This window comes from Xenopus laevis, chromosome 2L (assembly GCF_017654675.1).
Source record: "Xenopus laevis strain J_2021 chromosome 2L, Xenopus_laevis_v10.1, whole genome shotgun sequence".
Classification (NCBI taxonomy): domain Eukaryota; kingdom Metazoa; phylum Chordata; class Amphibia; order Anura; family Pipidae; genus Xenopus; species Xenopus laevis.
Window position 1 is genome coordinate 166404453 of NC_054373.1, and position 18217 is coordinate 166422669.

The window sequence follows — 18217 nt, forward strand, 5'->3', positions numbered from 1 at the left end:
GATACACATTGGGGACACGCTTGAGAAAGGGGGCAGGGGACCCCCGAAACGTCGCGTGATGTCTCCATATAGATGAGTATATCTCTTTGTATCATGCTTTTATGATGGGACAATAAACGTTATGTTTTAATCTATTGGAGTGCGACTCTGCTGGAACACATGTATGTGATATATGGATTCACTCACCATTAATGAGGACGCACCTTATATGTTGGCATTGTTTCAATAAGGGAGTGCATTACGAGACATTTGGATTTTTATATATATATATATTATCAAATGGGTTGAGTGCAGAGGACTCTTGTATTTGACTATATGTATTTTGTGGTCACACCCTCATTGCACCCCCGCCTAATGGTTTTAAAAAATAGTGGTGAGCACAACTTTCCCTTGTTTGTTATAGTATATATATATATATATATATATATATATATATATATATATATATATATATATATATATATATATATATATATATATATATATATATATAAATAAATCTTTAAAGTCACAAAGACAATGGAAACTATGGACAACGCAGTATTTTTACTTAGTCCTCAAGACACTATAGCTTTTATATATTCTAGATATACAGAAGATAGATATAAATAATTTAAAAGCTTAGTCCTCAAGACACTATAGCTTTAAAACAAGGGAAAGTTGTGCTCACCACTAATTTTTTAAAAAACATTAGGCGGGAGTGCAATGAGGCTGTGACCACAAAATACATATAAACAAATACAAGAGTCCTCTGCACTCTTGTATTTGTTTATATATATATATAATATAATATAAAAGCTATAGTGTCTTGAGTAGTAAGAAAAAATACTGGGGGCCTCTGTTTGTGTTGTCCATAGTTTCCATTGTCTTTGCGCCTTTAAAGATTTATATATAAATATTAGATATATTCCTTCCAGTTGGTCCCAATCAGTGACCAAATAAATCAATAAACAGTCAATGTCAGATAACCAAGATAAACAATAACCGAAGATGGCTTTTCATATGTTTTTTTCAGTACATGTATGGTGGCACAGTGATATTAGTCAGTTCTTCAGTTGGCACGTTTGTAAATGTTATCTGCTGATGCACCATTGCAGAGATTACCTGCTGAACTGGCAGTTGAAGTGGAGAGTAGCAGCCGTTCCTAATCCCTCCCTGCCATTCTGATAATCAAAGCGGTCATCCTAGACCAGTGATCCCCAACCAGTGGATCATGAGCAACATGTTGCTTACCAGGCTCGTAGATGTTGCTCCCATTGGCTTTAAAACAGGTGCTTATTTTTTTAATTATTGACTTGGAGGCATGTTTGCTTTTGTTGAATAAAAACAACATGTACTGCTAAACAGAGCCTCCCGTAGTCTGCCAGTCCACATAAGGGCTACAAATAACAGCACTTATTTGTCGTCCCAAGAACATTTTTCATGCTAGCATTGCTCCCCAACTCCTTTTATATGTAAATGTTGCTTACGGGTTCAAAAGGTTGGGGATCCCTTGCCTTGACTATTGAAACAACAGAAAATAGGCCATAAAGTGTATGGGTCACAATTATGTACAACTATTCAGCCTGTGGGCCAATTGGTTGGATATTATGTGGGATCTGTCCATCTATGGTTTATTATGCTACAGGCCCCACTTAAATGTTTCATACAGTGAGTGAGCCAGGCATTTAGATTAGTTCACCAAGGGAGTTTGGAATACTTTAACTGAAAAATAAGATGTCACAGTGTGTTGGAAGGTAAACGTCTGCAGGCAAAATTAATAACTACATTATTTTGTTTTACTTTTTGGTCTTTTTGGTGACATTCAGAGGAAGAAAGCGGTAAACCTGAATGTGGTTATATCGGACCTAAGTAGTGAATTCCTGCTAGGAGCCAATTTGCCCAATCGGATTGACAAGCAGGCTTTGCCTGAGCACATTCACTCCCAGTTTCCCTGGGATGGAAGATATATACAAGTCGGTGGTTTACACGCAGATTCACCTGACGATCTGGTAAGCATTACGGGGAGTTTGCACTTCTGTGTTTTCAGCAAATCTGTAACCAGTAATACTGAAAACCTGGAAAATGTTTGGTTTTAACATTGTAGAACAGACCAATGCAGGATGTTTATTTATTATCTGGTAGGGGGACACAAGGACATGCAATTAGATGAAAATCACAAAGACTAAACCAAATAGGAATAGAATGCTAAAAAAACCTTAAAATTACTAGTTAATGACAATATTTTATATAAACTTAGATCTTTTTTGTATGCCTTCAGTATTTTCAACAATAATTGGACCGATCTGTTCGCTTTTAGGTAAGAGAAGCTGCCTACAAGATTTTCCTTTATCCCAATGCCAACCAGTTGGAGTGCTTGGAGGAACTGCTTGCCAGCAGAAATAGCCTGGCACAGCTTGTGGGATACCCCACGTTTGCACACAGGGCGTTACTAGGGACCATGGCTAAAACTCCAGGTAAAATGTTTGAAATCCCTTATTTTTTTTATTGCTGTAGGTCTGAGGTAGGCTATGTTCTCTAAACTTCAAGTTTAAACCAATACAGCTTACAGTGGGTGCTGTAAGTTCATCTAGTGCTGGACCAGGATCATTTTAAAGGTAACAGTACATATTCTTAATAAATATGTCAGAGTTGTCCAGCCTGTGGCACTTTAATTTTGTGAACATTGTCAGTTGGGTCGCTGCTTGGATATCTCTGCAATATATGCATTTTTTTTTCATTTTTGTTGGGGGCTCAGGCATCCTACTGAGCACAGGGTCCACAGACAGTGTCTGGGATGTAAAAGGTCCAATTTTATTTAGAAGCCTAATGCAAACAGTATTATTTTGAACACTGGGTGTTTTCTCCTCCCATATATTTTGCCCAGGCAAGGGTTGTTTTGTGGGCTTCACTGCAGTGGATATAGTGCCCTGTGTGCCATCAGCCTTATCTAAAAATGGCATGCCGTGTCTGAGGCATGAATGGAGTTGTTCAGTGTAAAAATAAAAACTGGGTAAATAAAAAATGTTTTCAATATAGCTAGTTAGCCAAAAATGTAATGTATAAAGGCTGGAATGAGTGGATGTGTAACATAATAGCCAGAACACTACTTCCTGCTTTTCAGCTCTCTTGGTTTCCACTGATTGGTTACTGGGGGGGGCACATGGATCATAACTGTTGCTTTTGAATCTGAGCTGAATGCTGAGGATCAGTTACAAACTCACTAAACAGTTAAGTCCCATGTGGCCTCCCTTAAAGTCACTGACTAACTCAGAGTTAGAGAGCTGAAAAGTAGGAAGTTGTATTCTGTTCTGTTTAGACATCCGCTCACTCCAGCCTTTATAGATTACATTTTTGGCTAATTATATTAGAAATCGTTTTTTACACATACTGTACTATCTAATTAGCCAGTTTTTATTTTTATACTGAACTGGTCCTTTAAATGATAACCTAACTAATAGTGTGTTAGTTTAGCAGTGTGTTGCTAATTAGTGTAACTGATAGGTGTCCAGTTTTAAAGGGATTACAAGGCCTAGTCTGTTACAATAAATTGGGCAGACCTTATTCTGCTTCATCTTTAATGTAGATGAACTCATTACTGATGAGCCCTGCAGCGTTTGCCTTTTAGAGGTGTGCTGTGTTTAAAGGGAATGTCCGGCAACTTACACTGCAACCAGAAATCTATACATCTGTCTATAGTTTACAAGCTGATCAGTAATTAATTTCCACTTACATTATGTGCAGAATTTCAGATGATCTCCTGAGCTAATATTCTTTACAGCAGCATACATTTAAACACATTGAAAAATCCAATTTTGAGTGGTTCAGGCCCTAATTGGATTAGAATGTTATATAAAATCTGAAGGAAACTTTTTTTTTTTTTTCCTTTTATTAGAGCTTACATATACTCAGAAATCACAACGAATGATGAACGATTATGGATGATAGTAGTATAAACAAACTTTATAACTTGCCAGCTGTAGGAGAAGGTCCACCGCCCTGAACCTTCAGCTTAGGGGAGCAGACAGAATATACTCAGAAATGTAGCAAATATCACATTGAATTGAATTTATTTACGGAAAACTTTTTCTGGCTTTATTTTGTAACAGAGACAGTTCAGACGTTTCTTCAAAAATTATCGGACAAATTACATGATCGGTGAGTTGCTTTACTTTATATTATTCCAACAAGCATTTAAAAAGCTTCGACATATCCTGCACTACTGTGCAATAGAAGGGTGTTATAAAGGAAGTCTGCATACACTTCCTATAGAAGTCTGCTTCTATAGGAAGCAAAGAGGGACATGCTTATTACAGCTTATTTTAAGAACTGAGAACACTTTGGGGACATCTTGATTTATTTCTGTCAGTATTTCCTGTGGGTTGAAACTCAGTACCACTCAGAGGTTCTAGTCATTTACCTGCTACTCCAGCCTGGTCTTGTTATATGAAAGCTCATAAAGCATGAAATCCTTGTGCTGCATTGTCTATACTGAGCCCCATACAGTGTGAAATCCTTGTGCTGCATTGCTCATTATTCATTATTATACTCGGCCCTATAATGTAGGCCATTGCCCGGCACAGATAGCTGCACATGGAATAATACCCCCGCCACATGCTTGCACCGGTGCAAGCACAAAAATTTAAAGAAGAAGAGTGGTGTGGAGGGTAATTCTAATGTTATAGAGCAGTGCTGTCCAACTTCTGTGGTACCGAGGCCCGGAATTTTTCTAGCCTACATAGTGGAGGGCCGATAATGTAAGCCAGTGTTGACCACTCCCGGTTTTTAAACCACACCGCTTTAAACCACAACCATGTTACCACAAGACCATGTCCACATTAATGGTGGTAGCACACCAAAAAAAACAAATGGTTGGTGCTCACTGCAGGGATATCACTTATAACTCATATGTGAAACAAGTTTAGTAAGTCATATTAAGACATAACTATGAGGGGGTTGTGGATGCACACCTGAGGCCAATTTCAAAAAGTTTAAAGCCCTGTCTAAATAATTCAAGTAAATATGCAAGTGCATGTAATTTTGAAACGGTTTTTTTGTTACAAAGTTATGATCATAATATTGATAAGCCACCATAACTCGTCAAGGTAAAACCCCACATGGTGGTCCCTAACTTATTTATCTCTAATCATAGTAAAAAAGGAATATTACCTCTCTGTATAGTAACAATTCTTAATGTAAACATCTCCTGTGTCTTGGTTTCAAACTCTGTGCTAAATCCTCCCCCGCCAACTGCTGAGCGGCTTTTAAGGGTAAGGACACACTGGACGATTTGTCGCCAACGTTTTAAAAAAGTAAATCGCGGCGACAAGACGATCGTCTTTTTTGAACAGACGATTCACAGCGACTATTGCCACAGAGCGATTTGTATCCCATTACTCTGTGCGGTACGTGCTCCACCCAAACCGGAAACGGTTTGTGCTTCCCGCTGTAACCTGGCGTCTTTACGTTCTTGCGTCATTGCGTTCGCATTGTAATTTGAATACAATTGCTGCTACTTATCTGTATGTGTGTGCGTGTCTAGGAGATTTCAGTGCTTTTCTAAGTACATGCTATTTCTGATAAATCGCTCGGAAAAGGGTCTCAGTGCGTTTTGGAGCTACAGGCGATTCACAAACGCGCTGTGGGCACAGGAGCTGGCGTCTTTCATTTGTTTTTGTTCAGAGACAAAACGAGCGATATGTCGCCGCGATTTGCTTTTTAAAAACGTTGGCGACAAATAGTCCAGTGTGTCCTTACCCTAAGAGGGAGAGACTGTCTTAACCAACGCCCATTTTAGAAAAGTAGAAGTCAGGTGTTGTAATTAAAAACAAAGTAGAGTGATATGTGCAGTTGCACAATAGTGTGTATACATGTATGTGAAAGTGAAATGTGAAGGTGTGTGTGGTAGTGAAAAGGGAAAAGTGTATGTGTATTTAGGGATGTGTATGAATGTAAACACAGAAAAGAAGAGTGTAAAGGAGAACTAAATGAGTGTGTGTACATAGAGAAGTGTCTAATGGGACGTTGGTTTTTTCACGGCTAGATCCTCCCATGCCGCTAGCATCTGTGGCTTTTAAGAGAGAGAGATTGCACAAACCAAGGCACAACAAGTGAGGGGGACCACCAAAAATATAAAAGACATACCCTTAAATCCATATGCCTCCTCCTCCCCTGTGGATAACACAGCGCCCCCAGCACATAATTAAGTCCCTTAGGGGCCCCTAACAATAGGCAGACACACACAGGCAGAGTATGGCACACACAAGGACCATAGGGTAGACAGAGTATGGCACACCCAAAGAGAATAGGGCAGACATATTATGGTACACACAGGGAGCCTAGGACAGGCAGAGCATGGCACACACAGGTAGCATGGGGCAGGCAGAGTATGGCACACACAGGCAGAGTAGGACAGGCAAAGTATAGCGCACACACAGAGCATATGGCAGGCAGAGTATGGCACACACAGGGAGAATAGGGAAGGCAGAGTATGGCACACACAGGAGCATAGTGAAGGCAGAGAATGGCACACACAGGAGCATAGGGAAGGCAGATCAGGAGACAGGGAAACATATCAGGACCAGATGTACTACATACAGTGACACAGTGCTGGTGCCCCATTAGCATTTTGTATAAAGTGTGAACAGATGAACAATGTGGACAGTTTAAATCTGGGTCTCAAGTGTGAACAGTACAGGCCTTTAGGGGTGTGAACAATAGAGGTGTTACAAGTGTGAACAATGCAGGGGGGATTACATGTGTGAACAATACAGGAGATTAGTCTGAATTTGAGGTTTAAACAATGCAGGGGCCAGCAAATATCTGTAGTGATTTAAATCTTATATATGGTAAGCAAACACAGCAGACAGACTTTCAGTTGGCCAGTTGGACAGCCCTGTAATAGAGAATGCCAACCAGTGGTCCGGTCCCCCTGGTGCTGCATTTCTTATTAAAGGAAAAGGAAGCTCAAAATTACTTGGGGTGGGCGGTGCTAATATGTTAGGATGTATAATTGCTTACTTTCTAACCTAGGTATGCTCTCCCCTTAATGAAAAAACTGTACTGGCTCTTGGTACTTTCTAGTACAGTGCCTCACCGCCATCATATTCCTTTCTCTGAGGAAGCCCCTCTTGCATGCAGGCACAGCACCATGATAAAATGACTACAGTATACTGTGCCTGCGCCCACCCAGGGCAGTGCAAGAGATGGGAATAAGTGATTATAGTCCCTGGGGAGTGACATTATCAATATACCACCTATTGTCACTTCGTTGCCTGTTATTTCAAGGGTACAACCTACATCACTTTTAAGAATGTTGTGTAACTGATTTTCTTAATCCATTTACAGCACTTTGAAGGATTTTGAAATGATGGCAGGAATGAAAATGAAGCTAAATCCTGTGAGTGGGGTAAGATTCTGTTGTTAGTTCTCTGGCTGAGCGAGCATGCTGGGACAGATCACATATTGTTACGTGTTGTAGAAGTAGAGGAAACTACTCGGTTCAGTCCCTTTATGTGTTTAGCAATGCTACGTCATGCAAGCTTGGATTACCTTTCCGCTAGGGGTGCAACTAATCCAGGAATCAGTTTGGGATTCAGCCTTTTTTCAGCAAGATTCGGATTCAGCAGAATCCTAATTTGCATATCCAAATTAGGGATGTGAAGGGAAATCGTGTAACTTTTTATCAAAAAAACAAGGAAGTAAAAAAACTGTTTTTTTCCTTCCTGTCCTTAATTAGCATATGCAAATTGGGGTTCTGTATTCGTCCAAATCTTTTATGAAGGAGTCGGGGATTCGTCCGAATCCCAAATAGTGGTTTCGGTGCATCCCTACTTTCTGCTGCCATTAATTCCTTCTGACAACTATAGCTGGCGGCCACTACTCGGTCATACAGTAATCTGCCCAGGTGGCATCAAAACAAACGCCTAATTCACTCAGCATTAATACATAGAAATATCCTTACAGGGGATACCACATACCTTTTAGAGTTTCTTTAAAAGGCAACTACACCCCAGTCCAATTTCTGTGCTTTTCAGAGGGCTGCTGTGTGAGTCTTCATGTATAATAGCTGTATACAAGTAAAGCTATAGTCCATTTTCTTGGCACTTACCTGATGCATGCACTCCATCTGGCCAGCCTATCTGGCTTGCATCATGCTTGCTATGTAAGATGCGAATAGCATCATACATGAGCAGCTCTCTGATGCAATAGGAATTAGTGCTTTATTTATTAGGCAACATGTTGGCCTCCAAATAGTTCTCAAAAAAATGTTTTATCTGGATGGACTCCATGTAGGTCATTGGAATCACAGGACAGTCTGCCTTCTGTGAGTCCCAGGCGGAGGCATAGTTGGACCATTCACTCAGTTTACCTGACCATTTTTGGCTTTAGTCTAATACAGTTTGATTATGGCCTTAGTACTACAGGCTGAATGGCACAGAGGTTTCTCTAAGGCTCTAGGCAGCAGCACCCATTCATATGAAAATGAAACTTGACTGCCTATGAAACCACTGTCAGACAGCAACGCCTGATTAGATTTCTGCATGTTACACATTAATCCTTCCATTTTGCTTATGCAGAATCTGATGCCATGGGATCATCCTTACTACAGTGGTGTATTACGTGCAGAGAGGTAAGTCAGTGGTTCTTTCTTTTTGTGATTTAACAGCACAGAGATTGCACAGTTTGCTGTTGTGCAGCCCTGGGGCTGTAGGTTTGATCCCAGCTTGGGTTCTAATTGCAAGGAGTTTATATATGTTCTCCCTGTGCATGCGCTGGTTTTCTCACATTCTCCTAAAATATACAGGCTGGTCTTGGTTTCTGATAAAATTGACCATAGTGTGCAGAAATGTGATAGGGATCTTAGATTGCATAGTTACAGAGTTACATAGTTAAATTGGATTGAAAAAAGACAAAGCCAATCAAATGAAAACCCAGCATCCATACACACACCCTCCCTACTTTTGATTAAATTCTATATACCCATACCTATACTTACTATAGAGCTTAGTATCCAATAGCCTTTGATATTTTGTCTGTCCAAAAAATCATCCAAGTCATTCTTATAGTCATTAACTGAATCAGCATCACAACATCACCTGGCAGTGCATTCCACAACCTCACTGTCCTGACTGTGAAGAACCCCCTACGTTGCTTCAAATGAAAGTTCTTTTCTTCTAGTCTAAAGGGGAGGCCTCTGGTACGGTGATCCTCTTTATGGGTAAAAAGGTCCCCTGCTATTTGTCTATAATGTCCTCTAATGTACTTGTGAAGTGTAATCATGTCCCCTTGCAAGTGCCTTTTTTCCAGAGAAAACAACCCCAATCTTGACAGTCGACCTTCATAATTTAAGTCCTCTATCCCTCTAACCAATTTAGTTGCACTTAGTCTCCGCACTCTCTCCAGCTCATTTATATCCCTCTTAAGGACTGGAGTCCAAAACTGCACTGCATACTCCAGATGAGGCCTTACCAGGGACCTATAAAGAGGCAGAATTATGTTTTCATCCCTTGAGTTAATGCCCTTTTTTATGCAAGACAGAACTTTATTTGCTTTAGTAGCCACAGAATGACACTGCCCGGAATTAGACAACTTGTTATCTAGAAAAACCCCTAGATCCTTCTCATTTAAGGAAACTCCCAACACACTGCCATTTAGTGTATAACTTGCATTTATATTATTTTTGCCAAAGTGCATAACCTGCATTTATCAACATTGAACCTCATTTTCCAGTTTGCTGCCCAGTTTCCCAACTTAGACAAGTCACTCTGCAAAGTGGCAGCATCCTGCATGGAACCTATAGTTCTGCACAATTTAGTATCATCAGCAAAAATAGAAACAGTACTTTCAATGCCCACCTCCAGGTCATTAATAAACAAGTTGAAAAGCAAGGGACCTAGTACAGAGCCCTGCGGTACTCCACTAACAACACTGGTCCAATTAGAAAATGTTCCATTTACCACCACTCTTTGTAGTCTATCTTTTAGCCAGTTCTCTATCCAGGTACAAATACTATGTTCCAGGCCAACATTCCTTAATTTAACCAGTAACCTTTTGTGTGGCACTCTATCAAATGCTTTAGCAAAGTCTAAGTAAATCACATCCACTGCCATCCCAGAATCGAGGTCTCTACTTACCTTCTCATAAAAAGAAATTAAGTTAGTCTGGCAAGATCTATTACACATAAAACCATGCTGGCACAAACTCATAGTATTATAATTTGCTGTGAAGTCCAGTATCTTATCCTTTATTAACCCTTCGAAAAGCTTTCCTACCACTGACGTCAGACTAACTGGCCTATAGTTTTGTGGCTGAGAAAATTATCCCTTTTTGAATAGCGGCACCACATTAGCAATTCGCCAGTCTCTCGGCACTATGCCAGATCTCAATGAATCCTGAAAAATTAAGTAAAGAAGTTTGGCAATCACAGAGCTAAGCTCGCTAATTACCCTGGGATGAATACCATCTGGCCCCGGACCTTTGTTAATCTTAACATGTTCTAGTCTCTTTTGAATTTCCTCATCTGTGAACCATGCATCATTAGTTGTATTACTAGAATTGGGACTATTAAGAAGGAAAACTTCACTTACTGGTTCCTCATTTGTGTAGACAGATGAAAAATATGAGTTCAGAATCTGCGCTTTTATTTTGTTTTCATCAACCAGCTGACCCCCCTCTGATAGTAAGGGTCCCACCCCTTCCTCCTTCATTTTTTTACTATTAACATATTTGTAAACTCCACCAGCACAGGGACTGGTGAGTATGATGTATAATCCCTGAAAAGTACAAATACAGAGGATTAATAATAAGTATTTATAATAATAGTAAAATAACAAGTATTTGCTGATCAAAAGCTGTATAATGTCCTTTTCAAGTAAACATGAAACCAAAATTCTTTTTTTTTTATTTAAGCATTCATAGCTGTTATAAACTCATTTAAAAATCTTAGCTGTCAATCAAATATTGCCTGCCCCTCCTCTATGCCTTAGGCATAGAGGAGCAAGCAATTACTTTCACTTTCCATTCAGCACTTCCTAGATGTCACTCCTCTCCCTATATCGAAGTCGAAGTTTTTTTTTACTGAATTTGACCGTTTTGCGGTCAAAGTAAAATCATTAGATCGAACAATTTAATCATTTGAATCAAACAATTCGAAGGATTTCAGTGATTGATCGAACGATTTTTCTTTGACTTCAGAAAAATTAGAAAACTGCTCTAGAAGGTCCCCATAGGCTAACATAGCACTTCGGCAGGTTTAATTTGGCGAAGTATTGAAGTCAAAGTTTGTTTTAAAGTGACAGTACTTAGATTATTGAATGGTCGAATATTCGAACTATTTTACTTCGAATCGAAGTCGTGGTATCCTATTCGATGGTTGAAGTATCCAAAAAATGACTTTGAATTTTTTTACTTCGAAAATTTCCTCGAATTCACTTTGACCCTTGATAAATCTGCCCTTAAATGTGTGGTCTTACAGAGCATTTGTATTTTTAGATTTAAAAGCTGGAAAGCGTGAGAAAAAAGGCGATTAATTCAAAAAACTAAAAAGAAAAAATGAAGGCCAACTGAAAAGTTGCTTACAATTGACCATTCTGTAATATACTAAAAGTTCATTTAAAAGTGAACTAAACCTTTAAAGGTGTGATATTGTTTTTGGGCATTAGAGGGCACTCTAATGTAGGAAATAACTATTGAATAAGGACTTTTGAGTCAGTGCTGCTTTTAAGCAGAAGACAGATTCTTGTATGGCACTCAGATCAAACTAGGTCAACCCTTCTGGGAAAAGATACTGTCCTTCCTATGTATATTATCTTCCTTATTAATTATATTGGCATTATGCAGCATTTTTACCGGCTAGGCAAGGTTAAAATGACAGCCACCTGATCAAACAGATAAACGACAGGTAAATAGACAGCCTGTTAGTGCACCGCCCTGGGAAGCAGCCAGAGAAATACAGTTGCTCATAATTAAAAAAGATAAACGAATTAAAGGGTATATCTTTTTTAAAAAAGCACTTGATTAAAATGCAGGCCGAGAATTGGCCAATTCAATGGCTCCTGTGCCTGCAAAAAAGAGGCATGTGTCGACCTGGGCATAGACATATAATAGTATATTTATTAAAGAGTGAAGTTAGAGATCGCCACAGCCCTCTATAGTGAAAATCTGCCACTCTCCATTCATTTCTATGGGATTTTTAAAAGAGTTTATAATTTATCAATGAGTGAAAGTTCATCCTTTGATAAATACACCTTTCAAAATCCCATAGAAATGAATGGAGAGTGGTGGACTGTGGTGATCTCTAACTTCACTCTTTGATAAAAAATACCCCATGGAGCGGATTTCAAAGTAGACAATCTAATCAGATTTTCAATTTGTGAACATGTATGGGACCTGTTATCCAGAATGCTCGGGACCTGGGGTTTGGATAATGGATCTTTCTGTAATTTGGATCTTCATACCTTAAGTCTGCTAAAAAAAAACATGTAAACATCGAATATACCCAATAGGCCGGTTTTGCTTCCAATAAAGATTAATTATATGTTAGTTTGGATCAAGTACAAGCTACTGTTTTATTATTACAGAGAAAAAAGAGGATTTGGATTATTTGGATAAAAAGGAGTCTATGGGAGACGGGCATTCAGTAATTCAGAGTTTTCTGGATAACGGGTTTCCGGATAACAGATCCCATACCTGTATTATTTTTGTGTTCCTTTCTGTTTTTCATTGCTATCTTCTGTAAGTTGAAATGTGAGGACCAGAGCCCATAGAGAGAATAGCTGGCAATTGCACCTCTTCTGTGTGCCTCTCTGCTTCCCATATGAGGAAACAAATAGGTTCAAGAAAGAATCAGAAGATTCCGTATATAAGCCCTATTTGTTTACCTAATGTTGGCTTATATTTAACCAAGTATTTGCACTCTAGTTCTCCTTTACTGTTTCACTCTCTGTTATATAAGGGAGTTCCCCAGATTTCCCTCCCCTTTCATTAAACAGAACCAGCAGTCCATTATCATGTGCTCCCCTTTTAAGTTGACCTTTTGTGATTGCTGAGTTGTGCCGTCACAATGGAAGGAGAGGCACATGGATCTGTTTTCCTGGCAGCAGCTGAAAAGAAGCGGCTTTGTCACGAGAGGAGCAGCTGTAGAACATCTTGGGTTTCTTATCTGCCAGTCAGAGGCCGCAGCAACTGGACGCCTGGAACATGGCAGTTTGTCATGATGTGCAATTGCCCTGAAATATGCTCAGTCAGAGGCGGAGGGGGCTTACAATCCTGTTGTTTGCTTTGAAGGAAAACTTTACCCCTCAAACAATGTAGGTCTCTATAAAAAGATATTGCATAAAACAGCTCATATGTAAAAACCTGTTTCATGTAAATAAACCATTTTCACAATAATATACTTTTGCAGTAGTATGTGCCATTGGGTAATCATAAATAGAAAATTGCCATTTTAAAAAATAAGGACCGCCCCCTGGGATCCTAGGATTCACGTGCACACAAACAAACCTTACTTTTTTGTTCATGATTGTACTGATTTGATTTATTGTGTCCTGTTTCTGGCAGGTATAACATAGAGCCCAGTCTGTACTCTCCGTTTTTCTCACTGGGTGCCTGCATGGAGGGGCTGAGCTCCCTTTTTCACCAACTTCTCGGAATCTCCCTGTTTTGTGAGCAGCCGGAAAAGGGAGAGGTTTGGTGTGAAGACGTCCGCAAGCTGGTGATTCATTTATCATTTGTCTGTGGCTTAGATTCATTAAAGGGTGGTTCATCTTTAAGTTAACTTTTAAAATGTTATAAAATGGCCAACATTTATAATTTTTTCTTTTTCTGACTATTCCTAGTTTTCAATTGGGGGTCTACAAAAATATTATTATTGTTACTCTTTATTACTCCTCTTTCTAAACAGAGCCTCTCATATTGATATTCCAGTCTCTTATTTAAATCAGTGCATGGTTGCTAGGGTAGTTTGGGCTGTAGCAACCAGATTACTGAAATTGCTAACTGGACAGCTGCTGAATAAAAAGCTAAACAACTCAAATTAAACAAAATAATTGCATTGAAATCATTATATTTAATTAACATTAAATAAAACCAATTGCAAATTGGCTCAGAATACTCTCTACATCAAGCTAAAAGTTAAATCAAAGGTGCACACCCCTTTAAGGCTTGTGCTTCCAATGGGGTCATAATAGTTTTACTTACTAGAAAAACAATAATACAGATATGGGATCTATTATCCAGAAACTCATTATCCAGAAAGCTCAAATACACGAAGGCCATTTCCTATAGTTAAAGGGCATCTATCATAGTAAAATGTTTTTTTTAGCAGACTTCAGGTATGGAGATCCAAATTACAGAATTACCTCTTATCTGGAAAATCCCAGGTCCCAAGCATTTGGGATTATAGTTTCCATAATGGTACATATAGTAATTGTATTCAATGTACTAGGGTTAGGGTTGCTTGATTTACTGTGCCTCCGCTCAGCTTTCTGTGAGAGCAATAATCACCACCTATCACTGACAAGCAGAAGTATTTTGAAAATATTCATGATTTTTCTTCTCTCTCCAAGGCTGTTGTACACGAAGAGGAAGGTTTGCTAGGATACATTTATTGTGACTTCTTCCACAGAGCAGAGAAGCCCCCCCAGGTGAGCCACATTCTCTATGCCTCCCAGTCATTGGACCTGTCTGCAGCCATCACAAAGCCTTTGAGACTGGGTCAAGGGTGGGGTCTGTTTATACAGAGGCCACTCAGTAGAAGAATCTGGAAGAACCTAGAAGTAAATGTGACTTAACATATTTGCTACCAATTTAAATCATTATTAAAGCCTGCACTGGGTGATTCCAAGCACTTTGAGAATTACTCAAATACAGACCCTCAAATACAGAACAGCCCCTCTCCTCGCTTTAAAAACAATTTATAGAAATTGTTGACTTTTTTTCTAATAATTTTGTCCTCCCACTGCCAGGGTTTTTAAGAGGCCTCTGTTACTTTTTGCTTGTACTGATGCTCAGTAACCAGTAGGGATGCACTGAATCCAGGATTCGGTTCGGGATTGGGCCAGGATTTGGCCTTTTTCAGGCCAAATCCTGGCCCGGCCGATTCGAATTGTGTGACTTTTTGTCACAAAACAAGTAAACATGTAAAAATAGTTTTCCCCTTCCCACCCCTAATTTGCATATGCAAATGAGGGTTTGGTATTTGGCCGAATCTTTCGCAAAGGATTCGGGGGTTCGGCCGAATCCAAAATAGTGGATTCGGTGCATCCCTAGTAACCAGTACATTCATTTCTGGCAGGACTGTCACTTTACCATTCGAGGAGGGAGACTGAAAGAGAATGGAGAATATCAGCTGCCTGTGGTTGTTCTGATGCTAAATTTTCCGGAATATAGCAAGAAATCACCTACTCTTCTCACTCCCGGTATGATGGAAAACCTGTTCCATGAAATGGGCCATGCAATGCATTCCATGCTGGGGAGGACACGCTATCAACATGTCACTGGTGAGATGGTTTATAATATTTATATCCTGTTATAGAGTAATTTACAGTGCCTTGCAAAAGACTTGTGACGTGGATAACAAACGGGGTTGGACTGGGCAAATGGGAGAATTCTTGGTGGGCTCCAATCCTGTTGAGTCCCACTTGTCTGTGTCTGTAGTGGAGGCAGTTGGTGGTGTTGGTGAGACACATTAGGGGGATTAGGCTAATGAGGGGCGGTGATATTGGAGGTGTGCAGAGGGTTACGGTTGGTGTCAGGCAGTTAAGTGCATCAGGGGGTGAGGAGGTGTAGAAACCAGTTGTGTGGGGATTACAGTTCCGTCGGCCATAATGTGCAGTGGGGGGAGGTGGATGTACAACAGCGGTGTGTGTTTTGGGTTCTCATTGAAAGCTCAGGTTTATCAGTGGTCCCCCATAACCTAGTCCAACACTGATAAATCCTATACTGAAATGTTGTTCACTAGTTAGGAATAACACGGAATGTTAGAGAATTGCAGAGCTAGAGACAGCTGAAATTACTATATCAGAGCTGCCTTCTGGGGGGCCTGGAGTAAACAGGGGGGACCAGACTGGTGAGAAAGGGGCAAAGTACACCTCAAAAGGAGGAGTTGGGTTTAGTCTGTAGTGTGACAAGCATTCGGCTCCCCACCATTCCATATGATCAGCATTGCAAGATGTGATTTACCATTTACAGTATCTCTGTGCAGATTACACCTCTCCCTAGTTTTACCTTGTTTACCAGCTGTCAATCCTTCAGCCCCACCACCAGTGCAATTACTCACCTTTAGCACTAAAGCTGCCTGACAATAAATGAGCCATCACTGTAACTATCTGCTGTTCCACTTCATCTCTGTCACACCTCCGTTGCCTTCTAGTCTTCACTTGTCACTCACCAACTCTGCAAACACAGTTGTAAGACAAAGTTTAAAGCCCTTCTCGCTTCATTGTCTTTAATATATTTTTTCAGCATCATTTTACACCCAGCAAGACACGCTCGTCTTTATATTTGCGAAGCAGGAATGCAGCCGCAGTGGCATGTGACATTTACAGGGCAGTTAACTGTAATTAACAACATTGTTTGAATATCATTGGGGAAGAACGATGGATGTAGAACATCAGCCTGTGGGTTCCGTGCTACAATTCATGGGGAGAACCTTTGGCATTTCTCGTACATATTAAACATTTACTTCTCCACCTGCAGAGACTACAGATTCCAGAGGAGGGAGAGTGGAAAGAAAATTAACCTATTTCACAAGACTTTTATTTAATTCTAGGTGTTTATTATCCCCTTTATGTGGTCTTATGTTTATATGTGATGGTAGGGGCACATTTACTATTGGTCGAATATCGAGGGTTAATTAACCCTCGATATTTGGCCGTCTAAGTAAAATCCTTCGACATCGAAGTTGAAGGATTTACCGCAATTCGTTCATTCGAACGATCGTAGGAAAAATCATTCAATCGAACGATTAAATCCTTCGATCAAACGATTTTCCTTCGATTTTCCTTCGATCCCAAATTGCCTAGAAAGCCTATGGGGACCTTCCCCATAGGCTAACATTGGTGCTCGGTAGGTTTTAGGTGGCGAAGTAGGTGGTCAAAGTTTTTTTTTTTAAAGAGACAGTACTTTGACTATCGAATGGTCGAATAGTTAAACGATTTTTAGTTTGATTCGAAGGTCGAAGTAGCCAATTCGAAATTCAAAGTATTTTTTTATTCTAATCCTTCAGTCGAACTTAGTAAATGTGCCCCCTAGTGTTTCTTTTTCTTATTTGTAGGGATGCACCGAATCCACTATTTTGGATTCCGCCGAACCCCCGAATCCTTTGCAAAATATTTGGCCGCATACTGAACCGAATCCTAATTTGCATATGCAAATTAGAGGTAAGAAAGCGAAAACATTTTTTATACTTCCTTGTTTTGTGACAAAAAGTCACGTGATTTCCCTCCACGCCCCTAAATTGCATATGCAAATTAGGATTCAGTTCAACCAGGATTCTGGTTTTTGAAAGCAGGATTCGGATTGAACCGAATCATGGCCGAATCCCGAACTGAATCCTGGATTCGGTGCATTCTTATTTGACAACAATAAGCTCAACGTGATTATGTTCTAGGGACTAGATGTGCCACCGATTTTGCTGAAGTCCCTTCTATACTGATGGAATACTTTTCAAGTGATTATCGAGTAGTCAACCAGTTTGCCCGCCATTACCAAACTGGCCAGGTAAGCACTGAAACACTAATGATAATTGTTTGTAAATGACTAATATAATGTATCGTTGTCTTCATTATTTACACTTGACAAGATTAGCATTTCCATGGGCCCAGTGAGCATTAATAGGCAGGGAAGGAAGACATTCTCCATTCTACTGTATCATATTGGCCTTCTATAAAGGAGAACTAAACCCTAAAAATGAATAGGACTAAAAATGCCATTATTGACATAAACTTATTTCACCAGCCTAAAGTTTCAGCTTGTCAATAGCAGCAATGATCCAGGACTTCAAACTTGTCACAGGGGGTCACCATCTTGGAAAGTGTCTGTGACACTCACATGCTCAGTGGGCTCTGAGCAGCTGTTGAGAAGCTAAGCTTAGGGCTCGTCACTAATTATCCAGCAGAAAATGAGGTTGGTCTGTAATATAAGCTGATGCTACAGGGCTGATTATTAAAGTCTGATGCTAATTGCACTGGTTTCTGTGCTGCCATGTAGTAATTACTTGTATTAATTACTAATCAGC

The 18217-nt window shown here is 39.8% G+C and overlaps 1 protein-coding gene across 2 annotated transcripts in view; it reads left to right on the plus strand.

The window, feature by feature from the left end:
* mipep.L (mitochondrial intermediate peptidase L homeolog) overlaps positions 1–18217 on the plus strand; it is a 62408-nt gene that overhangs the window by 14138 nt on the left and 30053 nt on the right. Inside the window, exons 6-14 of one of the 2 annotated variants that reach the window (XM_018247726.2) lie at positions 1809–1991; positions 2300–2456; positions 4089–4137; positions 7327–7378; positions 8559–8611; positions 13540–13693; positions 14547–14624; positions 15275–15479; positions 17591–17700. In XM_018247726.2, the coding sequence (XP_018103215.1) occupies positions 1809–1991; positions 2300–2456; positions 4089–4137; positions 7327–7378; positions 8559–8611; positions 13540–13693; positions 14547–14624; positions 15275–15479; positions 17591–17700 (1041 nt within the window). Of the gene's footprint in view, positions 1–1808; positions 1992–2299; positions 2457–4088; positions 4138–7326; positions 7388–8558; positions 8612–13539; positions 13694–14546; positions 14625–15274; positions 15480–17590; positions 17701–18217 lie in introns of both variants that reach the window. The other variant, XM_018247725.2, reaches the window with a different exon arrangement.